The sequence below is a fragment of the Saccopteryx leptura genome, chromosome 11, assembly GCF_036850995.1.
Source record: "Saccopteryx leptura isolate mSacLep1 chromosome 11, mSacLep1_pri_phased_curated, whole genome shotgun sequence".
NCBI classification, from domain to species: Eukaryota; Metazoa; Chordata; class Mammalia; order Chiroptera; family Emballonuridae; genus Saccopteryx; species Saccopteryx leptura.
Window position 1 is genome coordinate 31,793,425 of NC_089513.1, and position 26,338 is coordinate 31,819,762.

The following is a 26,338-nucleotide window of genomic DNA, read 5'->3' on the forward strand; positions in this document are numbered from 1 at the left end:
TGCATAGTCCTACGAAAGCCTGCAGGAGCCTCCCTCGCTGCAGCTGTGTGTAGGCAGAGAACCTGCATTCAGTCCCCTTCAGTCCCCAGAAACCGCTCGCTCTTACCCTCTTACTTTGTTCATTTGATTGTCTTACATTGCTGTGTGCAAGGCACTAGTCTCAAGGAGCATACAACAAACACACAGCACTTGACCCATCTTTGGGAGACAAGTTTGAGATTCCTATAAGCACTTCTTCAAAACTTTCTTCCACACACACACAATTTTCTCTCCTGACAATCCTGATGTTGACACTTGACACTCCTCTCGTTTTTGTGATCCTACTAGGAAGGATGTTTCAGTTAGGTGCACTGAGCTGAATTATTGAACGGCTTTTGGGGGAACTACCAGGACAGGTGTTCTGGGGTGGGGGCAGCTGCCATCAGGTCGGAAGCCTTACCCAGAGTGGGGAGCGAAACTGCAGAACCCTACCGCAGCCAGGCCCTGGCTACGAGGGACAGGACTGGACTCCTCAGACCCGGAGCCTTGTCTGTAATTCACGTGCTCAGTGAATATGAGTCAATGATAAATACCAAAAGGTGGGCAAAGTACACGCTTTAGATGCCCAGAGTGGGGAAGCATAGATGGCCAGGGAAAATATTTCAGAACGACTCAAGTTCTGGAGAAGCCCTACTTTTATCATCAAACAGTTGCAAAGTCACCTTTTCAGGAAGTGTCTGAGTTTCCCCACAGAATTCTCCATTTCCACAGTGAGTGTGCGGGCCAGTCTCTCAAGAATTCCAGGAACTCCATGAAAACTAGGGCAGTCTTTCTAAGGGGGACCTGGTAGGCCAACCATTCTGAGCTGCCATCTCCTTTCCTGCCTGCCCCTGTACACAAAACCCTACGATGAAAGGAATCTGTGTGGCAGTTCTGTGTATGGACCCAAGGGCTGTGGACGCCGAGGGAGCCGGGCAAAGCAGGACAAGTGGCGGCGAGTGCAGCAGGTGCCCCGAGGGTGTCCTTCACCTTCCACTCTCTTCCCTCACCCACTGCCACTATCTCCCAGCTTTGATGTAGGTACCATTGCTGTGCCATTTTACAGATGAGAAAAACAATGCTTGCAGGAATGGCATAGCCTCCATAAAGTCAGAGGGCTGGTGGTAATAGAGCCGGGCCTGAAAGCAGAGTGACTCCACAGTCACCAGCAGCATCCTGCCTTTTGCCACACAACCACCTCACTGTACGGCCTCCTCCAGGGTTTGCAGAGGATACAAAGCCTCTCTGTTTTTAGTGGTTTAACCTCAGTACTAAAATCTAGCAAAGAGGATATTCATTAAAAAATTAAGATGCGGCCCTGGCCGGTTGGCTCAGTGGTAGAGCGTCGGCCTGGCGTGCAGGAGTCCCGGGTTCAATTCCCGGCCAGGGCACACAGGAGAAGCACCCATCTGCTTCTCCACCCCTCCCCCTCTCCTTCCTCTCTGTCTCTCTCTTCCCCTCCCGCAGCCAAGGCTCCATTGGAGCAAAGATGGCCCGGGCGCTGGGGATGGCTCCTTGGCCTCTGCCTCAGGCGCTAGAGTGGCTCTGGTCGCAACAGAGCGACGCCCCGGATGGGCAGAGCATCGCCCCCTGGTGGGCGTGCCGGGTGGATCCTGGTCGGGCGCATGCGGGAGTCTGTCTGACTGCCTCCCCGTTTCCAGCTTCAGAAAAATACAAAAAAAAAAAAAAAAAATTAAGATGCAAATATCTGAGAAAGTATTGGTAAACCAAATTACAAAAATAATAAAATAGTATAATCGGACCAAATAAGGTTTATCCTAAGAATTCAAGAATTATAGGAAGTTCAATGTTTTATATATGTATCAAATACCAGTGCATAGAGGACACCCATCATAGAGTTCCTTTAAACTTGATAGCTTCCCTCACTTCACCACGTATTTTCTAATTGGTTAATGCTGATATATTAGAGAGAGTTAATTTTTATGGTTTTCCTCTGTATATGGCCATCTTACAGCTATTAATGATTCTAAAAATTTTTTGGCTGATTTATTTTTGGCTTCTTTTAGGGAAATATTCATATCATCTATTTAAAAATAATCATTTTATCCCCACTTTTGTAGTAAATATGCCTTTGTCTTCTGTTTCATGGCTAAAACCTTCAGAGAAAATTTAAATAATCATGGGTATCCTTTCTCCTGCCCACAGTGGGATACAATGTCAGTTTGCATTTGGAAAATAATAATCATAATAGTTGTTAAGATTTATGGAATGCTTATCGCATGCCAGATGGGATTCTAAGCACTTTATACAGATTTAATCTTCACAAAATAGGTAACATTATTGCTATTTTTAAAATGAGGAAATTGAGGCCCAGAAGGGTTAAGCGACTTAGTTGAAGTCACACAGCTAGGAAGGGAAAGAACTCAGATTCAACCCAGGCAGTCTGACCCAGAGCCTGTGCCCTATCCCCTCCCTGATGTTAGTCCCTTCATTCATTCACTCATCCCACTCTTCATATGAGGTGCACAATGTACATTCTGCCTCAAGGTAGCAGTAGCACAAACTCGGCCTGCCCTGCAGATTATGGACTCAAGACTGAGACCTCAATTTTTACCTGAATGGCCCACTCTACAGATTTCAGACCTGCCAGTCCCCACAATGGAGTGAGCCAATTACTTGAAATAAATCCCTCTTAGATAGATTCAGTAGACCAGATGGATTAGATTAGGTAGCTGAGACTAGATGGCTAGGTAGACAGACAGATATCTCAAAGGTTCTATTTCTCTAGAGAACTCTAATACAAACTTCGGTATCCGCCTTCATGGAGTTTCCACGTTCCAAAAATCAGTGAGAGGCTGTCGGTGCAGAGTCAGTACAAACACTTTAGTGATCCTTTCCTTCCTGATACTGACATGCGGTATCAGTTTCATAGCTGCCACTCCTTCCGAATCCACCTGTTTACAGCAGGGTGACCCAGAGGCAAAAGCAATTTAATTTGACCTGTACCTCCCCAGGGAGACTCAGATTCCATTCCTATCAGCACAACCACTGCCAGGGAAACATCACCAGCATTGGAGACCGGCCACAGCCAATCAAGTGCCCACACCCAAGGCCAGTGCTACCCAAGTGACAAGAGAACTTTCTAAAATAGACACTCAATTCAAGGAGACTCCAATCAAGGCAAACATGCCAGGGACGTGAGGGTGTTGCTGCTACGGGAACTCTCCAAAACTTGCTGGCTTCTCAGAACACACAGTTGTTCCTACCATAATGTCTACGGCCTTGGGGCGGGGTGTGGGGGGTAGGGTCTGGTATAACCAAGTAAGTCTGACAGAAACCCCTGTATTTCAGTCCTGTCCCTCAAGAGAATATTTTTATACAAATAACATATAAAGTATTTTTGTGACTGTAAGAACAGTGCATACATTATTAGGTGGCATAGAGCCAAAAGCTTGATGACTTTCTTGCAACCAACAGCAGAATTAATTCCTCCAAATATTCCTCCACTCAAATTAGAACTATACTATGGTTTTAATCAAGAGTAGAAAATACATGTTTTAACCACATGGCAGGAACAGAAACTAGGGCCCCCTCAGCACCCAGGAATAAGCTTCCTTTTAGAAAGCTTCCAGACCTGTGAGTCTCAGCCAGCGCTCTGCCCGAGGGATGGAGAGATGGAGTTGAACTAGTCATCAGCGAGTGAAAACATAGCGTCAGCAAAGATTAATTTGTTCAAAAGCTCCAAGCCCAAGAGAGCCAGCTGCTACTGCATTTGTCTCCAGGTGCATTCTGGTCTTCCCTAGTAGACAGTAGAGACGAAAAGCATCAACTCGGAAGCCAACTGTGTGGTCTTGGACAAGTTACTCAGCCTCTCTGAGCCCCGACTTCCTTGACTGTCAAATGGGATAATAATATGCTTTTGGTGTCATCCCTAAGAAATGAAGACTTACTGCTATCTTCTTCTAAGAGTTTTAAAGTTTTAACCTTTCATCCTCAGGTGCCCCTACTGGGAAAGAAGCCGTGGTGGAATGGTTCAGAGCTCCGAGCTCGGGTGCGATCCTGCTCCCTCTCACCCTCAGTCCTCCGCTCCACTACTTCCCTGCTTCCTTGCTCCCTGCGGACAGCCTGCATCTCCTTACCTCACCCCTGGACTTGCCTTGGTCTTCTCACAACATGGTTTCTTTGTGGCGTGGTGTTAACTGCCCTTTTTTTTTCTTTGAAATGTTCTCTCTTTGCTGAGGCACACGGTTACCTACCTAACGCCCATGTTTCCCTTTTGTCTTATAAAGAGGACCCAATTTTGTTTGAGGTGACAACGTACCCATCTCAAAACTGCATTCTCGCCCTGGCCGGATACCTTAGTCCAGGGGTCCCCAAACTACGGCCCGCAGGCCACATGCGGCCCCCTGAGGCCATTTATCCAGCCCCTGCCGCACTTCCAGAAGGGGCACCTCTTTCATTGGTGGTCAGTGAGAGGAGCATAGTTCCCATTGAAATACTGGTCAGTTTGTTGATTTAAATTTACTTGTTCTTTATTTTAAATGTTATATTTGTTCCCGTTTTGTTTTTTTACTTTAAAATAAGATATGTGCAGTGTGCATAGGGATTTGTTCATAGTTTTTTTTTATAGTCCGGCCCTCCAATGGTCTGAGGGACAGTGAACTGGCCCCCTGTGTAAAAAGTTTGGGGACCCCTGCCTTAGTCAGTTGGAATGTCAGCCCGAAGTGCAGAGGCTGCCAGTTCGATCCCCAGTCAAGGCACACACAGGAGCAGATTGATGTTCATGCTCCTGTCTCTGTCTGTCTCTCACTCGCTTGCTAAAATCAATAATTTTTTTTTTTAACTGCATTCTCCAGTCTCACTGGCCCCCAGAGGTGGCCATGTGACACAGTTCTCTGCAATGAGCTGCATGTGGAAACTGGTGGTGCTTCTGGAAAAGCTCTTTAAAGGGGGCCGACCTAACTGGCACTAACACTTGCTCTTCGTCTCAGGCAGGGACCACTGTGCACCCATGGTAACAGAGGCAGAGGGTTCCCTGGCCACAAGCCCGGATCATAGCATGAACCTACGTCAGGCCACGGGCGTGTGAGGGAAAGCTACACGCACAAGGAATGGACAAGCACGCCCTCGGCCCCTTTCCTCCTTCCTGGCGGCCAGCAGGCAGGTGGGCAGGGAAAAGTCAAAGCAACTCTGGACACAGAAATGAAATCCTCGACCAGCCCCAAGAAGGACTGCCCCCATTTGAACCCTTACACGAAAGGAAAGGAAAGGAAAAGGAAAAGGAAAAGGAAAAGGAAAAGGAAAAGGAAAAGGAAAAGGAAAAGGGAAAGGGAAAGGAAAGGAAAGGAAGAAAGACTCTTCTCTCGTCTTTAAACTACCATGTTTGGAACCTCTTGGTTACCACGGAGAAGATACACCCTAACCAATGCGCGCTTCCCTGGCTTCCTGTGATGCCGGAGGAAGAGCAGCCATTTTTTAACTGTGATGAAGCATCCAAGGGGGAAGCTGCACTCTAAGGATGGCAGAGCAGAAAGAGACAGGAAGCCTGCGTTTCCGAGAGCATCTGTAACCAACATAGCGTCCTGGACACAGCCTGATTACTCACTTGTTAAGACAGACTTCATTTTGTTAGAGAAGTTTTAGGTTCACAACTCCCTCCAGTGGATCACCCCCCACAGTCTCTCTGCTCCTTGATGCTTCTCAGCTGGGGCCCAGGCCAATAATTCTCACCTGGCCACTTCCTACCTTGAGTGTGGAACATAACCTCAGATTAACCTGTGTAAACCTCTTCTCTCCTCCCCAATTTCATATGTCCATTTTATCCTTTCGTTTCCCTCCCCCCAACCAGTACCACGTCTTCAGGTTCACAGTTCCTTCCCCCTCCCCCACTGAGTGGGGTACTGCCCCCCTCTACCTGCCTACCTCGGCAACAAGGCCCACTAGATCACACCCACAGTGAGCCACACCTGACCACAGCATCCCTGCTCAAACTTCTGTCCACTCGCCCCACTCTCTCTCTCAGTCTCAGGGTTCCACAGCAGCTCCCTCTTTGCAGGTTGGTCCTCTTCTGTCTGACCCCAGTTCATACTATAAAGCCCAGCGCCTCCCTGCACCCCCACTCCTACCTGCTGGCATCTTTGTCCCATTATACAAGCTGACATTTGAAGGTACTTAGGGCCTGTCAAGTCCCACTGGCCACTCAGCACAGGCATTCGTCCCCTCTTGTCTGACCCACTGCAGCCTCTGCAGGAACAGTCTCCCTCATGGAGCGGAATCATTTGGTGGGGGCTTTATAAAGCCTGAGCCCACCTCCGAGATCTGATTTCCTTGGTCCAGGGCTGGGTGTGGGAGGGCAATTTTTCTTTTTTCTTTTCTTTTTTTTTTGTATTTTCTGAAGCCGGAAACGGGGAGAGACAGTCAGACAGACTCCCGCATGCGCCCGACCGGGATCCACCCGGCACGCCCACCAGGGGCGAAGCTCTGCCCACCAGGGGGCGATGCTCTGCCCACCAGGGGGGGATGCTCTGCCCTTCTGGGGCGTCACTCTGTTGCGACCAGAGCCACTCTAGCGCCTGGGGCAGAGGCCAAGGAGCCATCCCCAGCGCCCGGGCCATCTTTGCTCCAATGGAGCCTCGCTGCAGGAGGGGAAGAGAGAGACAGAGAGGAAGGAGAGGGGGAGGGGTGGAGAAGCAGATGGGCGCTTCTCCTGTGTGCCCTGGCCGGGAATCGAACCTGGGACTTCTGCACGCCAGACCGACGCTCTACCACTGAGCCAACCGGCCAGGGCCTGGGAGGGCAATTTTTGAAGTTCCTCAGAGGGTTGCACTGTTTTCCATGATCAAGAACCTCAACATGGCATCCAACTACTTGGGGAGTTTTATAAAAGGCAAGGTTCTCAGGCCCAGGGCAAACCTCCTGAAGCAGGCACCTAGAAACCAGCATCTAAATAGCTTTCTCCCCGGGATATTCAGAGGCAGCCGCCCTAGCAGCAGGCCAGAGCTGGTGTGCAGGGCCTCTGTGCTACCCCGCCCAGACCAGCACCGAACTCACCCTCACGGCACCTCTTGTGTGAAAGGGCAAGTTTCCTCCTGACCATGGCCACGAACAGGTCTTGGTGGTTGCACCTTGAGCCTTGCACAGCACTGAGAAGACAGGAGACCCTAAGACCCTTCACTGACTGGCCGGAAACGCCTCAGACAACAACACACTGCACTCCAAGCAGAAGATAATCACGAAAGAGGAAAAAGAGGGGAGACTCTTCATTGCTTCCTCTTGTACCCTAACCAGAGTTTCTTATAACTTGTAGACAGTTTCTGTCTGTGATCTGGTTTGGTTTTCAGGTTCAGTAGGTTTTTGAATTAAGGTTCAAATGTATTTTAGGTGGTTTTCCATTCCAGCAGGTCTAGATGCAGAGGAAACCCAGACAAAGATGTGACTGGATGACGTTAATTTTTGTAGCAGACAATGAGAAGGGAAAACTGCTCTTGCTCCTTCACAGTTGACATTTTGGGATGAAAAGAATTCTTTGGGAATCTGATTTAAAAGGCAGCTGAAAGCCTTCCGCACCCAAAAACCCTGCATACCCACCAACTATACAGAAACCTCAGGGATTCAGGGACCCCCCACACACACGGATCCCTGGGGCAGTTAGGTGTCTAAGAGTCTAACCAGAGATCTCCTCAAACCTCTTCTTCCCTCTAAGCATGTCCACTGCAAAGCTGGCGGGCCAAGCCCACCCGCCCCTGCCGACGGGCTTCCTTACAGCCCTGCCCGCCCCTGCCGACGGGCTTCCTTACAGCCCTGCCCGCCCCTGCCGACGGGCTTCCTTACAGCCCTGCCCGCCCCTGCCGACGGGCTTCCTTACAGCCCTGCCCGCCCCTGCCGACGGGCTTCCTTACAGCCCTGCCCGCCCCTGCTGACGGGCTTCCTTACAGCCCTGCCCGCCCCTGCCTGGCCTCACGTCCTTCATTTCTGAGCCTCACCCTGCCAGACTCTCCCCACACCCCCTCCATCAGGTTTCATCTGCCGTTCACCACCCCCATACAACCCCTGGGGACAGGAGAGGGGGTGGGGTGAGTATTTACCAGCCCCCCTGTCAGGTGAGCAAACTTCCAGATAAGCAGCAGCTGTCTTCGGGGCTGACCCTCAGAGTCAAGCCGGGGGTAAGGTGACCGCTCCAAGTTACCCAAAGTTCGGAGCAGCTGGGGTTGCTCACGCCACATCCAGCCACCATGCTGGTCCTTACAACGTCCCTAAAGCACAGTGCTGCCCAGGCCCACTCTCAGCTCTGCCGTACTCCCACCTACCACGCCCTCCCCACCTTACCCCCGCAGGGCTAACTGCCAACCCACCTTTCCTGTGGCTGGTTTCCTTTCTGAGGCCGTGGGGTGGGAATAAGCAGAAAGGGGGGGGGGGGGTCAGCCCAGCTTTGGTTTTCTTTAAAAAAGGAAAAAGGAAAAAACTGCACGGGCCCTTCCAGGTCTAAAATCCAATGATTCCCATTTCAAAGTACGATCTTCTCAAATCCTGACTATACTTACAGGAAGGGCTGCTTGCTTTGAGTGTGTATCACACACCAGAAACTACCTTCCTGTTTTAGATACATCACATTTTACCTCCCAACAACCCAAGGAGGCGGTATTATGACTATGTTATCCCCACTTAAAGGGAACCGAGGTTCAGAGAGATGAAGTAACATTCCCCTGGTCGTACACCTACAGGATGAACCACAAGGCCCGCGCCCCTAACCACTGAGCTATGCTGCTCGGCACTAGGCTTTCCTCGAATGCCAGAGACCCTACTGGGATCCCTACTGATGCAGAGAGGGAAACAGGATTGGGTAATAGTGTCCTCGTTTTCTAAATAAATTTTATTAACTCCTATCAGAGGTCAAACGGCTTGCCCAAGGTCACACGATGGCAGGGCCAGGCATGCTACCCCAGAGGCTTTGGGGCCTCTGTTTCCCCTGCTCAGTCCCCCAGCCTGGGAAAGCCAGGAGCAGAGCTGGCTCCATTCTGCTAGCGTAATCAGTACTTTGTCCTTCCACTTTTGAAGGTCTTTCCCTTCTTCTCCAATTAGCTATAGCTTGCGTGATAACTCTAAACAAGGAGTTAGTTAATTTTTAGTCCCAGCATAAAAGAGCAGGGTAATGAATAAGAACAAAGAAACAAACTCGTCCAGCCGGGAAGATTCACTCAGGACATGCTGTATGGAAAACACTGTCATTTTCACACCGCTCGCCACAGTGTCTTTGTCAGATGATCACATTAGGAGGCATTTGGCTATCACTTACACATAGAAATCAAGAGAAGAATGGTATTTCATTTGACCCCTTCATGCCTAAATAGGGCAATTGTTAACTAGGAAGAAATTATATTTTAACTCCTGTTTGTGGGAGACATGAGTTCTCAGACACACAGACTTTGCCAAATGCTACACTTCCCGGACAGGACCTGGCTGGGATGCTCAGTGCAAGTGACGCTGCGAATGTGCCCAGACACCTCCCACCTGTGCAGGAGGGTTCAGCCTGCAGGCTGCTCCCAACCAGCTCGGCTAGCGCTCAGTGTGGTAAATAACCCGGGCATAACCAGGGTTACCCGGCCATGCCAGGACAGTACAATCCTGGCATGTTTTCCGCAACCCAGGTCAGGGACAGAGGGACCTCCCCACCAGAGATCAGTCAAGGTGGCTTCTTCATACCCTTCTGGACAAAGAGAGTGTCATCCAAAGCATGTGGGGTGGGTCACCACAAACGAAGACTATTTGGAAGACATAAACCCCACTCTAGGGTAAGTTTGGGGCACACCTGTCAAATGTGCAGCTTTTGGGCTGCTTTGGGGCTACCGTCCCCTGTCCGCAGCTGCCCGTGTCAGGAGGCCTGCCTTCCCACCGCTTCATCTCCCCAGCATCCCATGCTGTTACGGTGCAGAAACGTGGTCAAGGACCATGGGCCCAGGGCCGGGCGGTGACTCAGAAGGAAACAAAGTGAGAAAGTAAGCCAGGATCTGCTGTGGTGACCTTGCAGCAGAGTGCCTGGCCCTTGAGGAAGGGCAGGAGAGAAACTTCCAGCACCTGAAGGCCGGTGGGGACAGTGCGAGCTGCAGTGACAGGGCCAGACGATGGCAGCAAGTGTGTCTTCCTGGAGCCACCCTGCAGGATGGTTGGGTGCTGTTTCAACTAGAGCCAGAGTGTAGAGTGTTAGCCTGTGCCTGAGGATGTCCTTGCATGGATCAGCGTATGTCAAGCACGGTGCAAACGTATGTCCCGAGTAGAACCTCATGTGCCCTTGCCCAGATGCGCCTGGGATGGTGGAGGAGTGCAGACATACCTGGGAAATACTGTGGGTTTGGTTCCAGACCAAGGCAATAAAGCAAGTCTCACGATGAAGTGAGTTGTAATCTTTTTGCTGGTGGGGGACCTAGCCTTCAATTTGTAAAAGAGGCAACATCCATGAAGGACAATAAAGTGAACCACAATAAAATGAGGCATTCCCATACAGACTTAGGAATCGGTCTCACCTATGTTCAGACCTGGTTCCACCATCCACTGGCTTTGCAGCCTACGTGTGTGAGTTAACGTCTTAGCCTCGGTTGTTTCAAACGAAAAATGGAGATGATCAATCCAACCACATGACTGGTAAGAGAATGAGCAATTAAACAAACATAAGGTGCCTAGGATAGTGGTTGGCATGGCACGATTCCATAAAGGTTGTTTTCTTCCTGGCTCTTAATTCTTGATACTGTTGTCTAATATACTAACACTTTTTTTCTAAGTTGCTATCTCTAAGTCATTCAACTTTTGATAAGAGGGAAAAAAATCAAACAGGACACGGTCTTTAAGCATTCTGCCAACAGAAAAAATTTTCAGGTTGACAATGAAGTAGTCATAACACTCCTGGGATCTGCTGGATCAATGAGCCATACAGTCACCCAATTAAACTGTCACCCAGCCTGAATTCTGAAATCTTCTAGAGAGCAATACATGGTCAAAAGCCTGGTAAAAACTATAGCAATGGAATTTACTCAAGTCTGTCCATCTAAATATAGTAATTCTTAAAAATGATAACTAGAATTTGATGTGAGTTAATAGTAATACCCCTCACATATGTATACCCTATGGGAGTTCCCAGGTCTTTGCCCACACACTATGGGTGTGGCCCTCGGAACCACTTGGAGACAGGAAGGGCACCCTCACAGAACCTTGGTATTTCCTACCAAGGACGGCGGTTTTCTTGGTGCTCCTGGTGATGACATTCAGGAATCCATTCTGGAATCCCCTCTTTTACCTGGCTACCAACGTTCACTACATTGCCTATAAGGGCTTGAGATAAAGTAGGCACTGGATATTCAGACAGGTCCAATTCTGACCTAGCAGCATTATAGCAGCAGAGAAGAGGGACAATTAAGGAAAAATGGGCTTTAAATTGTGAAGGGTAATAAAGAAGGGAAAATCCAGGAACTCAGCAGTCCTCGGTAGAGTCAGGTAGAAAGGAAACTAACACTAAGAAGGTTCCTTTTTTTTTTTTGAGCCATTCATGAAAAAATCAGTATTCTCAGGTAATATTCATCTGAGTGTAATATATTTTTAACTCAAACTAGGTAATGTCAAAACAGCTTTTGGGAAGGTCTCTGACCACCAGATTAAGAGAGTTGAGCATTATTTGGAAAGCAACAGGGAGTCCCTGAAGTTTTCTGAGGAGGAAGATGGTAAAATCAGAGATACACTTGACTCTAGGTGGATGAGGGAAGAAGGCAGGAGGCCTTATCAGAAGACTATTTCAATAGTTTAATAAATACAGGAATGCCTGATTTTATGGGTATATTTCCACAGAGATTTTATTTTCTGTACACATCTCTGATTTTGTATGTATACCGCTTTATTCATACTCAGCAATCAGAAATATTAAGCAATTCTTGACGTAGACTAAAAAGTGATTTGGTGTTAATTAACATAATTAATAATTGTTTTTCCATTGTAATGAGTTCAAAAGATGGTGCAGTATAAAATGATCTACTAGGACATCTGCCAGAAAACTAAGTACCCAGTAGGTTATCATTAAAAATGTTTAAAACAGTTGACAATCAACTAAAATCTTAAAAATATTAATTCAATTATATTTAACTTTTTAAAAAAAGGAAAAAGTATGTAAATATCATATGCCTAATTCTTCCAGAAATCTTCCTACCCCGTGTAGCCCTGGCAGGAAGAATTACTCAAATATACGGTATCAGGTGGGTACTAGGCTCATCAGGGGATCACATTGTAAGTTGTATAAATGTCTAACCCAGGGGTCCCCAAACATTTTACACAGGGGGCCAGTTCACTGTCCCTCAGACCGTTGGAGGGCCGGACTATAAAAAAAAAAACTATAAACAAATCCCTATGCATACTGCACATATCTTATTTTAAAGTAAAAAACAAAACGGGAACAAATACAGTATTTAAAATAAAAAATGAATAAATTTAAATCAACAAACTGACCAGTATTTCAATGGGAACTATGGGCCTGCTTTTGGCTAATGAGATGGTCAATGTGCTCCTCTCACTGACCACCAATGAAAGAGGTGCCCCTTCTGGAAGTGCGGTAGGGGCCGGATAAATGGCCTCAGGGGGCCGCATGTGGCCCGCGGGCCGTAGTTTGGGGACCCCTGGTCTAACCACTGTGCAGCACATCAGAAACAAATATAATATTGAATGTTGACTGTAACTGAAAAATATTTTTTTCCCAAAGTGTTACTCGAAATGCAAAAGACTTGGCAGTGACTAAGGCTGTCACCTGCCTCTCCCTTGTTGTGAGCCTGGGAGAGACAAGAAGACCAAAGGGACGGCGGTTTCTCCGAAATCTTTCCAGGCCTCAGTGCGCCACCGTTCCTTGGGAGATCAGGACCAGGGAGCAGGGACCATGGTGGCTCTTACCCAGCGTCATCCTGGAAGCCTTCCAGCTCGTCGCGCTGCTCTGCCAGGGTGGCTTCCAGGTCCAGGTAGGTGCCGTTGTGGGAGAGCTGCAGCGTGCAGTCGTCGAGCTGAAAGAGAGAGAGCCTGTTAAGCCCTGCTCGCTGCTGGGATCGGGACTCTGGGTGGAGAAATCACTTCATGTTGCCCTCATGTGGTTTTTTTGTTTTTGTTTTTTTTTAAATCAAGCATTATTCCAAAATTCAGATCATAATTTGAAGCGGTAGTATGTTCCTATGAACAGATTGGGAGCAAACTGCATCCTGAGTATACAGATAAGACACCTACTAAGAAAAGTGGCATTGACAGGACCCAGGAGATGTAGATGAAAGGGGGGGGGAGCCCTTGGGTCCTGGGCCAGGGCCCTTTAGCACTCTGAGGGGCCCAGGAGAATCTATGGATGCGGGGAGTGAAAACTAAGATCACAATGCTGACGTGAACATGGATTAAGAGTCACAGAGTTTAAAAGAAAAAAAAATAAAAATAATAATAAAAGGAAAATTTGGTGGCAATAATGTGCTATTTCCTTTGCTTCAGTGAGAAGCCTGCTTCCTCAGATTCTATCATATTTGGCACATTACAATTAAAAGTTACTCAATAAGGCCTGGCCAGTTGGCTCAGCAGCAGAGCATCAGCCTGGCGTGTGGAAGTCCCGGGTTCAATTCCAGGCCAGGGCACATAGGAGAAGCGCCCATCTGCTTCTCCACCCTTCCCCCTCTCCTTTCTCTCTATCTCTCTCTCTTCCCCTCCCACAGCCAAGGCTCCATTGGAGCAAAGCTGGCCCGGGCGCTGAGGATGGCTCCATGGCCTCTGCCTCAGGCACTGGAATGATTCCAGTTGCAATGGAGCAATGCCTCAGATGGGCAGAGCATCTCCCCCTAGTGAGTATGCCAGGTGGAACCCGGTCAGGTGTGTGTGGGAGTCTGTCTTTCTGCCTCCCTGCTTCTCACTTCAGAAAAATATTTTTAAAAATTAAAAATAAAGTCACTCAATAAACATTTTTACAATTGAACTGAAAGAAACATTCTCCATTTGAATAACAACATACCCAAATTACAACAATAAAGGAGATGAGGTCTCTTGTCATTAGTCTCAGTTTTTAAAAGTATGTATATAAATATTTAATAAATACTTATATGTTATTATGTTCCATGCATAATTCTAAGCATTTTGCACGTTACTTCATTTGATTCTCACATGAGCCTTATTAAGTTCTATTGTTATCCCCACTTTTCAGATGAAGAAAACTGAGGCACTGAGAGAAACTGAGTTATCTGCGCAATGTCCCATCTGGTAAATGATGGAGCCAGGGTATGGATACCAGCAGTTTCACTCAAGGCCATGCTCTCAACCACTAAGCTCTGATCCTCTCTATGTCCTGAGACCTACAAAGTACTTAAAAATATCAATCTTGCCATATGCAGTTACGGTATCTGAGTGTACTGGTGTGGCCAAGTTGACACCATGTGTTTATCAGTCCCCTTCCCTTTTCCTCCTGGACCTACAGACCACATATCCCAGCCTTCTAGTTGGACTTCGGCCATCTAACTTGAGTACCAACCAATGAAAGGTGGGTGAAAGTGGATAAGGCCCCCAGCAGGCCTGGCAACACAACACCCCTGCACAACCTTCTACTCTTCTTCTCTTCCCTGTGGTCAGATACAGAGAACCAGCGGAGCCCCAGATGGAAGGGGCGGCTCAGGTTCCGGAATCGCAGCACGGGGCGGAGCACCTCCCTCCTCTGGGCAGTGGCAAGAGCAAGACACAAGCCCTTGTGGGGATGAGTCATGAAGATTTTGAGGTTGTTTGTAACAGCAACGTTACATGACGTTTAAAATGATCAATACACATGCAAAGATTAAAACTGACATGATGAGGAAATGTAAATGCATAACTTCACGCCTGCATGGGTGGCTCATCTCAAAATCGCAGGAGACTGGGGGAAAATGGAGGCAGCTAGGTGGCTGCTGTAAAGCATCTAAGTACAATAAATATTTGATAATATTTCTGCAGTGAGATTTCAAACAAGGAATTAGTCTGTTTTGCTAGGAAAAGTTTGTTTATTATCCTCAACAAAAGAAACAGAGGCTGTCATCTTGTCTAGAATCAGCATTTATAAGAGGCTGCTGGGTTTTGTTTTCTCGTAAAAATCAATTCTATGAAATATAACTTACATTAAACTGCACAGATTTTAAGAGTACAGTTTGATAAGATTTTGGTCTTTTTTTTTTTTTTTTTCAATTAGAGACCCGGCAGGTTTCTGGTTATCCTCAACAGAATGAAAGGAATTTGTTCTTTATTATTTGTAAGAAACACCTAGTTAAATTGTTTGAAGGGGTTAATCCTATTTGATTCACTTGTTTTATTTCTCTAATAACAAACTGTTCTCTGAGGGCGTGCTAGTGAAGTTCAGCATTCTTGACTGGCACTTACAGATGGGTCATCCGATCCAAGAGCATTTAAACCCAGGAATCCAATTGGCCAAAGTCATGGTGGTTTGGTGTCAGAGGTGCACCCATGTTTTTGGGGAAATGCACAGGGGAACTTCCCCCACCCCCACCCCAGCCTACAGAAACAACAATAAAAATGCTTTCCTGCAGAAGGCATCTCCGGAGCCAAGGGTCTCCTGAGGACCGAAATCAGACTTTTATGATTCCGAGGTGGAAAATTCCATTAGAAACTGGACCTGGAAACATGGACACTGGACCATGTGTAGAGTGGGACTCACCACAGCTCATTCTAGCTTTTAACGCCGACAGGTGTTGTTAATTAATAAAGCTTTCTTGGTCTGTTCTGTTGATGGTATCAGCCCATTTGCTTATTTTGAATCCCACATATAATCAACAGCCTAGAAGATGGGGATAATGAAAGCGCTTTAAGCCACAACAATTTCTTGAGCTTCAGCCCCTAGAAACATGTGAGCCCAGAAAAAGAAGCGTTGGATAGAGAGTTTCTGCTGCTCCGTGATGGGGTCTGAGCCATTCTGAAGTCCATACTCCGGCCGACAAGAGAGCCTGTGGGAGAGGGCGTTCTGCTCTGGGGTGGAGAGGGGCAGCATGTGCATGTGTGTGTGGTATAAATGCTCACACCCCAGCCGATTTCAAGCTGACCATGTAAAGTTACTGAACGTGGAGTTGCAAAAAGACACACAGCAGCTCGCCAGTATGTAACATATTTACCACACAGATATGTCAGAAACCTCAAAGGAATAAGTAGCAGTGAAATGTAGTAAAACAATTAAGAAGTGACATATTTTGAGTTACTATTATTTTTGTTTTTTACATTTTGGTTGTTTTTATTTAAGTAGAGTTGACATACAATACTAGTTTCAGGTGCACAACATAGTGATTTGACATTAAGATACCATATGATGCGATCACCACAATAAGTCTATTAACCATCTGTCACCGTACAAAGTTATTACAATGTTACTGGCTATATTCACTGTACTGTCTGTACTTATTGATTTTATAACTGGAAGGTTGTGCCTTATTATCTTTGTTTTTAATATAACTTATTAATTGTACATTTATATCATTAAATTTTTAATAATGGCTATACTGAGCAACTGGCTCACAGAATGCCCGAAAATACCAATCAGCCCTCTCGAGCAACCCCAGCCAGCTCCGGCACACACCCTCTGGCCCGCTCAGGTCATTAACTGGCGGTGTCTGAAGTGGAGAGAGACCCTGCCCTGGACTTTCGGCTTTCACCACCCCACCCTGCGCTGCTCTTAGTGCAGACGTGGGGATTCATGGTGGTGGCAGCTGCAGTCCCTACTGGCAGCCATGGCTCTTCTACATGCATCTCCACACCATACCTTCCGATTTTATTCCCAGCAGCCCGAGGTGAATGCCTGGTTTTCCTCAACACGCACCCTAGCCCACCAAGTGTCTGTCCAAACAGGCTCCCAGCCACCCTGAACCACCACAGGCAGCCCCATCGCCCTAGCCATCCCAAAACTTTAGCAGGGCTGCCTGTTCTCACCATTCCTCTCCTCACAGTCAGGGCATCCTTAACTAGTACCATTTCCATAGTTCAATTTTAACAAAATTATATGCCAGGCACGGACTGGGCACCAAGGAACATAAACATTTCCTTCCCTCAAAGATCATTTTATTGAGTGAGTATGACACACAGAACACAGAAGAGAAAAAAATATCCATTTAAACCAACTGTCAAAATGTGTAGACATTTATACTAAGTTGTATTCCTTCTCTATAATTAACAGCTGCAGCCTCCAAGACCCAAGCATCCTCCATAAAACTGCCCCAGTCCCCCTTCCAAAAAACAAGGGATGTCATTACTTCCTAAGCCAGTGCCATGACCTTGATCCCCCTGCCCAATAGGTTAGCCATTTGTGCCTGCATGTCCTTCAACTAAAATAGAAAAAAATGAGTATGTGCCTTTTAATCCCTTAAGAAATGTATGTAAGAAAGTATGGTGGTTCCTCAAAAAACTGAAAATAGAATTACCTTATGACCCAGCAATCCCTCTACTGGGTATATACCCCAAAAACTCAGAAACATTGATACGTAAAGACACATGCAGCCCCATGTTCATTGCAGCATTGTTCACAGTGGCCAGGACATGGAAACAACCAAAAAGCCCATCAATAAATGACTGGATAAAGAAGATGTGGCACATATTCACTATGGAATACTACTCAGCCATAAGAAATGATGACATCGGATCATTTACAGCAAAATGGTGGGATCTTGATAACATTATACGAAGTGAAATAAGTAAATCAGAAAAAAACAGGAACTGCATTATTCCATACGTAGGTGGGACATAAAAGTGAGACTAAGAGACATTGATAAGAGTGTGGTGGTTACAGGGGGAGGGGAGAGAGGGAGAGTGAAAGGGGGAGGGGGAGGGGCACAAAGAAAACTAGATAGAAGGTGACAGAGGACAATCTGACTTTGGGTGATGGGTATGCAACATAATTGAACGACAAGATAACCTGGACATGTTATCTTTGAATATATGTATCCTGATTTATTGATGTGGCCCCATTAAAAAAATAAAATTATATATAAAAAAAAAAAGAAATGTATGTAGAGTCCTCATAGTAGGGCTACATACAGCAAGGCCACATGGTCAGACACCACCACCTTTAGTGAGCCAGGACACATGGGCACAAAAGGGGTCCCAACAACACAGGCTGCTTGTGAAGATACCACACGAATCAACACACACTGCCCACTCCATCACGCAATACAAACCTCACCTCGTCGTTACACCTGGGATACACAAGATTAAATCATCCCATGAGACAAGGAGTAAGAATAAAGGGCTTCTGTGCTGGACTGACACATTCAAACAATGTGTTCATATTTTGGGAGGCGGCTTTAGGTATCATTTTTGCAGAGCTAAATGGACTCTTCAGTCTTGCCAGGGATACCTCAGTAACAGTTATAAAAGAACACTACAGTGTGACGAGACAGTGAATGGAGGTTAGTTCCAATCTGCTTATTACAAAGATTCAGACGGAAATGCCCAGACTTAGCCTACAGAGGGCAGGACTCAGACATCTCCCCGCCAGACCAGCTCCTGACGGGCACTTCCATTCCTACTTACACAGAGGGAGGCAACCTGATCCCTTCCCTTGGCCTCCCGTGTCAACTGTCTTCCCCAATGACCTAAGGGCCCTGGAATTTCCTGACTCCAATGCTTTTCATATCAACCCTCGTCCCCTGGCAGCATGTCCCCTGCCCTGCACTCCCTTCTTGGCTCTGGGCTCCGTGGGCAGGACACTGCCGGGCACTTCAGGACAGAAGACAAAGCTGGGAGGGAGCCGTCTGGGAAGATAACGTTACAGGGTTATTATAAAAGTGCGGCGTTAGGGAAGTTTAGGGGCAGTGACAGTGACTGAGCAGGAAGACTTGGGATCAGGTTGCAAGCTGTAAACCAGTGGCCAGTGTGCTGGTGGGGGGCAGGGTTCTCAGGAGGGCATCCCTCGCAGATCCACCAGAAGGGACCCTTGTAAATATCCTGGAACTCTGTGCCACTCCTCCTGGGTCAAAGCAAACCATGCAAAGGGGCCCCGATCTCCGGGGACTTAGAAAGAGCCCTCCGCTCCTTGCGCACAGGTTGCACAAGGTCATTTGGGTCCTTTTGACCATGCCTACGAAAGACACTGCTTTCAAAAAGGAAGAACAGATTCACCATCCCGGGGTGGGGGGGTGTATCTACCACAAGACTAACGTCACGTCTGGATTTACAGATTCTTTTCTTTCCTTAATCCAGTGAAGTGGCACGTTACTGGGGTGGCTTAATGATTACCTGGGTTTGGCAGCAGGTCTACAGAGAGCCTTAGTCTAGGCAGTAAAACTTATTGTAACCCTGAAGTAGATTTATCCAGAAGCATTCTATAAACACACGTCAGGACTATCCTTTAAGCTAATTGTTAAAAGGGGGAAAAAAATAAAGAAAAGCTAAAATAAGTACCATTTGCTTATGGCGTTTCATTGGTTCCTCCTGTCCCTGAACCCACATCCCTTGCGATGTGATTTTGCAGGTCCTTCCATCAAGAGCAGGCTCTTTCTCTCCCCCTGGAATCTGGACTGGCCTGGGTCTTGCTTTGGCCGAGGAGGCAGCAGACATGACAGGGCGGAGACTTGGAAGATACCCGCTCCCTGAGGCGGGCGTCCTCTCTGGCTGCTTTTGGAACTCCGCCCCCACATGGCACACCGGCTTCGCCAGCCTCCAGGACGCCTGACTGCTCCCGCTGCCCCCGACAGCCTGCCCACTGCCACACACTACCTGAGGCCGACAGCCTGCCCACTGCCACACACTACCTGAGGCCGACAGCCTGCCCACTGCCACACACTACCTGAGGCCGACAGCCTGCCCACTGCCACACACTACCTGAGGCCGACAGCCTGCCCACTGCCACACACAACCTGAGGCCGACAGCCTGCCCACTGCCACACACTACAGGAGGCCGACAGCCTGCCCACTGCCACACACTACCTGAGGCCGACAGCCTGCCCACTGCCACACACTACCTGAGGCCGACAGCCTGCCCACTGCCACACACTACCTGAGGCCGACAGCCTGCCCACTGCCACACACTACCTGAGGCCGACAGCCTGCCCACTGCCACACACTACAGGAGGCCGACAGCCTGCCCACTGCCACACACTACCTGAGGCCGACAGCCTGCCCACTGCCACACACTACCTGAGGCCGTCAGCCTGCCCACTGCCACACACTACCTGAGGCCAACAGCCTGCCCACTGCCACACACTACAGGAGGCCGACAGCCTGCCCACTGCCACACACTACCTGAGGCCGACAGCCTGCCCACTGCCACACACTACCTGAGGCCGTCAGCCTGCCCACTGCCACACACTACCTGAGGCCAACAGCCTGCCCACTGCCACACACTACCTGAGGCCGACAGCCTGCCCACTGCCACACACTACAGGAGGCCGTCAGCCTGCCCACTGCCACACACTACCTGAGGCCGACAGCCTGCCCACTGCCACACACTACAGGAGGCCGACAGCCTGCCCACTGCCACACACTACCTGAGGCCGACAGCCTGCCCACTGCCACACACTACAGGAGGCCGACAGCCTGCCCACTGCCACACACTACCTGAGGCCGACAGCCTGCCCACTGCCACACACTACCTGAGGCCGACAGCCTGCCCACTGCCACACACTACAGGAGGCCGACAGCCTGCCCACTGCCACACACTACACGCGGCCGTCCGGCTCAGCACGCCTCCAGGTGACCTTCCAGCTGATGACAGACACGGGAGAGAGCCCAGCAGGGATCGGTCCGACTGGCCCAAACCAGAAGTGTCCAGTAGACCAGACTTACTAGAAATATTTTTATTGTTGTTGCTTTAAGTGAATCTTCTCTTCCCGTGAGGAAAGACCCACAACAAACAGGCAGCCAGCAGAGATGGCAAGTTCACAGTCGAAGTGCTCAGTGCCTGGATCGATGGTGGGTGAGACGCTCGCCCCACCAAAGTGCCCTCTGAGTGCACCATGCCACTGCCAGCTCAAGGCAGGAATGCCACCACCATGCCCAGCCCTCAGATGCCACAGCGCACACACACCTGGCACTGCCCTGCCCCACCCCCTCACCCTGGGAGCCCAAGGCCATCCACAGACGAAGGACGGCAGCAGTTGCTGGGTGGCAAGGCCTGAACACAGGGGAGTAGGGAAGCAGGCAACCGAGAACCCCCCAGGGAGGTGAGGAGGGTGAGCGCCGCTCCAGCCTCCAGAGCATGTTTCCCTGTCTCATTGTGCTTCGCCTACAACGTGCACGCCCAGAGATAACAGCATGAAGACTCGCAAGATAGCAACTGCAAGCACAGGGCCCTCGGACCGCACTGGTCACACCCCATGACGCCTGCTCCGGGCTCAGAAGTGAGGCGCTGCGGCGGCCTCGCCTCACTCCAGGGTCAGGTTTGCCACGAGCCCCGCCAGCGCCCCACTTTGGGCTATCCCAGCTCTGAGAGCGGTACCACGGCTGTCAGCAGGGTCGGTCAGTCTAAGAGGGCCACACCCACTTCCCCTACAAATGGTGCTTTTGTTGCTAGGCAATCATGAAGCCCATGATTTCCTTCAACTTCCTGGTTCCTTCTAAAGGCGGGAGAGACAAGAGACTGGACTTTGATGACAAGCAAAAGAAGTTAGAAAAGAGAGTGTTCCAGCAAGCAGGGCCACATGCTTCTTTCAGTGCTGAGGAATACCTAGACAAAACCCCAGCTCGGCCATTCAAGCCTTTCTGTGTTATGATGCCAGCGTACCTCCTCGGAGGGCCAAGGTGGAGGCCACACATGCTGTGGCTGCCCTCTGCCATTTCCTGAGATGGGCAGTGAGGACAAGCCATTCACTTCATTATCCTTCAAACTGTACATGCACTTCATGTTTATTCCTTTGTGTGAATAAAAAATGATTCCATTCCACATAAAGAGGTCATTTTATATATATAGATATAAAAAAATACATGTAACATCTGATCAGTTTTCTTAAGAAAAGACCAAATGAAACTAATTTACATGATATTAGAAGAAAATAGATCTTGTTGGCTAATCCTAACAAATCATATTAATAGTTTTAAATCCCTATGGGCTCACTTGGAATAACATATACATCACAGGTATTTTAATAAGTGTTTTAGGATGAAGTATGAGAGCATTTTTTGAAGATTCAGCATGCATGGCTGATTTAATAATCTGAGTGTATTTACTCTGAAAGCGGTTGGATTTTAGTTCCTCAGAAACCTTCAATAGGTTATGTTATTAGTGGCCACCAACCCCAGTGAGAGGAGTGATGTCCTGAAATTGGTTTAGGCAGTTTCCAAATCGAGCCCCAGATTTCTATTTGAGTCAACAAATTGCACAGCTCACCAACCAAAGGCAAAAGTCTTTGCCAAATTCTACAAGAAAGACAAAGGTCAGGATTCTCCCATTAAGAGCCTAAACTGAGTGGGTGTAGTAAGCTGGTAACTATTTGAATTCTTTTACAAGATCTTTTTATCATTAAGTAAATAACCAAAAATGCATTAAACTTCTCTCCTGAAAAAGGCTGGACTGAATTTACTTATGTTTACAGGGACTGTTTTTCCATTTTATCTTATTTCAGTCAAGGTGAAAAATAATGTCAGCACTAAGATTCAGGGTTCTGACAGATCCATTATCATTCATTCACTCACTCGTTCAAATTACTAATCCTTTTCCGTGCCCCCTCTCTGAGCCAAGCACTGTGCCACGTCCTGGGGAGCTGACCATAAGTATGACAGGCTGGGTCCCAGGGCATTCCGGGCTATGGATGGGACAGATCACCAACAGCTGGTGGGAGTCCAGGGGAATGAGGACAATGAGTTGGTTACCTTTATTGTTTCTGTTCCTGCTTTCCCTGGAGGAGGAGTGCAGGGCATGGGGAACTAAAAGACAGTGGATACAAAAGCCCTGACAGGAATTTGAGTAGTCGAGGCACTGAAAGAAGGAAGACCAAGGGCTCTAAGGTGGAGCCTCTGTCCCCAGCAGACTTTAGACCTGATTCTAGGGCAACAAGAAGCCATGAAATGGTGATAGATGGATGCACGCAGGACCAGCTTTGCAAGGTGTGGAAGGAAAGGGAAGGCAAGTGCTGGAATTGGGGGTGATTTGAGGGTGGCTGGGACAATCATGGAAGGAGTGGAAATGCAGAGAGGAGAAGGGAGAGCAGTGATACCGAAAAAGAGAATGGAAAAGTCAAAACGACTTGGTGATTTATCAAATGTGAAAGTATCTAACAGAGAGGCAAAATCTTGGGTTTCTTGCTTGAGCAGATTAATAAAGAGTGGTACCTTTTTACAAGTATGGTAAACATCAGACAAAAAGCTATGGGGGCAGAGAGACAAGATAAATTGGGATTTTGGTTTTTACATGTTAAGTCTAAAGCAAGTGGAGACATTGATTTGGGGGCATGGCATGAACAGAAATATAGCAGTTGAAATCTCAGAAGTGCACTGACATACCTAAAGGTAACAGCTAACATTTTGTGTCTGAAGGATTTGTGGGGGTGTCCCCCTTTTTCTTTCCTGACATTGGTAATTGGTGCTTTCCCATTTTTTTTTTTCTCTAATAGTTTAGGATTGAGTCTTTATTCATTTATTTCTTTTGAAACAACCAACTTTTTATTACATTGCTTTTCTATTATTTTAAGTTTGTTTTATATCTTGTTAATTTCTGTTCTTATCTTTATTATTTCCTTCCTCTACATTCTTTGTGTTTAATATGCTTGTATTTTTATAACATTTAAAAATCTTAAGATTTTTCCATCTTCTTTTCAATTATGTGCATTCAAGACCAGAATTTCCCTCTCACTAGGGTTTAGCTACAGCTCACAAGATATGCTATGCCATATATTCATAATCTGCAGCCCAAAATATTTTCTAAATTTCACTAGAATGTCTTCTTTGACCCATGGATTATTTAGAAGTATATTACATAATTTCCAAATATGTGGGAATTTTCTAGTATCTTTTTTATTGTTGGTGTCTAGCTTAATTTATGGCCAGAAAATACACTCTGTATGATATCAGTTCTATGAAATTTCTTGAAATTCATTCTATGGCCCCATGGAAAGAATGTGTCCTCCACAGCTGCAGGGCTTACTGAATGGGACTTCCGTATCTTCTCTGACCTTACTGCCTTTAATCCACTTATTTTATAGAGAGGCGTTCTGATCTCCCACTACAACTGTGACTTTCTCTATTTTTCCTTTTTTTTTTTTTTTTCTGAAGCTGGAAACGGGGAGAGACAGTCAGACTCCCGCATGCACCCGACCGGGATCCACCCGGCACGCCCACCAGGGGGCGATGCTCTGCCCCTCCGGGGCATCGCTCTGTTGCGACCAGAGCCACTCTAGCGCCTGGGGCAGAGGCCAAAGAGCCATCCCCAGCGCCCGGGCCATCTTTGCTCCAATGGAGCCTCGGCTGCGGGAGGGGAAGAGAGAGACAGAGAGGAAGGAGGGGGTGGAGAAGCAAATGGGTGCTTTTCCTGTGTGCCCTGGCCAGGAATCGAACCCGGGACTTCTGCACGCCAGGCCAACACTGTACCACTGAGCCAACCGGCCAGGGCCTATTTTTCCTTTTAATTCCATCAATATTTTACTTCTCTCTTTGTTTATATTTCCTAGTGAAGTGACTCCTTTAGCGCTGTGAGTTTGCCTCCGTATCTCTAGCAATGTTTCTTACCTTAAAGATGACATCCTCTGCTACCAGCACAGCTTTACCACTTTCTTTTGGTTAGTGGTCCATGGTGTATCTTCTTCCAGTCTTTCCCTGACAACAGTTGGTGCCCCATATATTTAAGATGTATCTCTTTTCTTTTTTTTTTGTATTTTTCTGAAGCTGGAAACGGGGAGAGACAGTCAGTAAGACTCCCACATGCGCCCAACCGGGATCCACCCGGCACGCCCACCAGGGGCGAAGCTCTGCCCACCAGGGGGCGATGCTCTGCCCCTCTGGGGCGTCGCTCTGTCGTGACCAGAGCCACTCTAGCGCCTGGGGCAGAGGCCAAGGAGCCATCCCCAGCGCCCGGGCCATCTTTGCTCCAATGGAGCCTTGGCTGCAGGAGGGGAAGAGAGAGACAGAGAGGAAGAAGGGGGGTGGGGGTGGAAAAGCAAATGGGTGCTTCTCCTATGTGCCCTGGCTGGGAATCGAACCCGGGTCCCCCGCACGCCAGGCCGACGCTCTACCGCTGAGCCAACCAGCCAGGGCCAGATGTATCTCTTTTAAGTAGGACATAGGGGGTTTTTTAAACCAATCTGACCAACTTAGTTTTTTAATAAAAGTCTTTAATCAAAGTCTGTTTATATCAAGTAGTTTCTGATGTTTGGGTTTAAATCTAGATTTTAGTATTTGACCTACTTGTTCTAGTTCCTTTATCCTCCTTGTAATCTTTTGCTTTAATCTACTAGTCTCTATTATTCTGTCGTTTCTTTCTATTATTCTAATTATTCCTAGGTATATATTTGTTCATTATTATTTTAGTAATTTACCTTACAATAATCAGATGGCTTCCAGACTCAGCAGAACCTGCTACGAATGGGTATCACCTCCCAGACAATGTAAGGGCACTAGACCACTTCAATATAGTCTATACCTTTTGATATTGAAAAATGTATTTTGAACCCCAATACACAGTATTGCTTTGGGCAGTCAATATTCATTTCAATTTGCCCAATTTTTATCTTGTCTCTTGCACATCGGTTCCTTCCTGCATTTCTGTCCTTCTATCTTTGATCATTTCACTCTTTAGTGAGAGTCTTCTGGCAACAAATTTCCTCAGTTCCTATTTTTGAGAAATATCTACATTTCACCTCCATTTTTTTAACAGGTTTATTGAGATATAATTCACATAGTACATAATTCACCAGTTGCAGTATATAATTCCCTGGCTTGTAGTATATTCACAGAATTGTGTACCCATCACCACAATCAATTTTAGAACACTTCCATGACCAAAAAAGGAGCCATGTATCCATTAGCAGTAACTCCTTATTCTTGAAACATAGCACCTCTAGCTTCCAAAAACCACTAACTGACTTTCCTTCTCTCCATATTTTCCTATTCTAGACATTTCATATTAATGGAATCATACATGGTCTTTTGTGACTGGCTTCTTTCACTTAGTATAGTTTTCAAGGTTCATCCATACTGTAAGATTTATGTCATTCCCTTAACTGCTAAAAAAATCTTTATTTTATAGATACACCACATTTGGTTCATACATTCATCAGTTGATCGACATTTGGTTGTTTCTACTTTTGGGCTATTATGAATAATACTACTATGAACATTTGTGTTCAAGTTGTTACGTAGACATTTATTTTCATTTCTCCTAAGTAGTTATACCTAGGAGTGGAATGGCTGGGTCACACAGCACGTCTAT

General features: G+C 47.3%; 1 protein-coding gene across 11 annotated transcripts in view; it reads right to left on the reverse strand.

Moving 5' to 3' along the window:
- The window catches only part of FHOD3 (formin homology 2 domain containing 3), a 488,187-nt gene that overhangs the window by 402,857 nt on the left and 58,992 nt on the right, over nucleotides 1–26,338 (reverse strand). For all 11 annotated transcript variants that reach the window (XM_066352679.1, XM_066352680.1, XM_066352678.1 and 8 more), the window contains exon 2: nucleotides 12,895–13,001. In XM_066352679.1, the coding sequence (XP_066208776.1) occupies nucleotides 12,895–13,001 (107 nt within the window). The remainder of the gene's footprint in view (nucleotides 1–12,894; nucleotides 13,002–26,338) is intronic.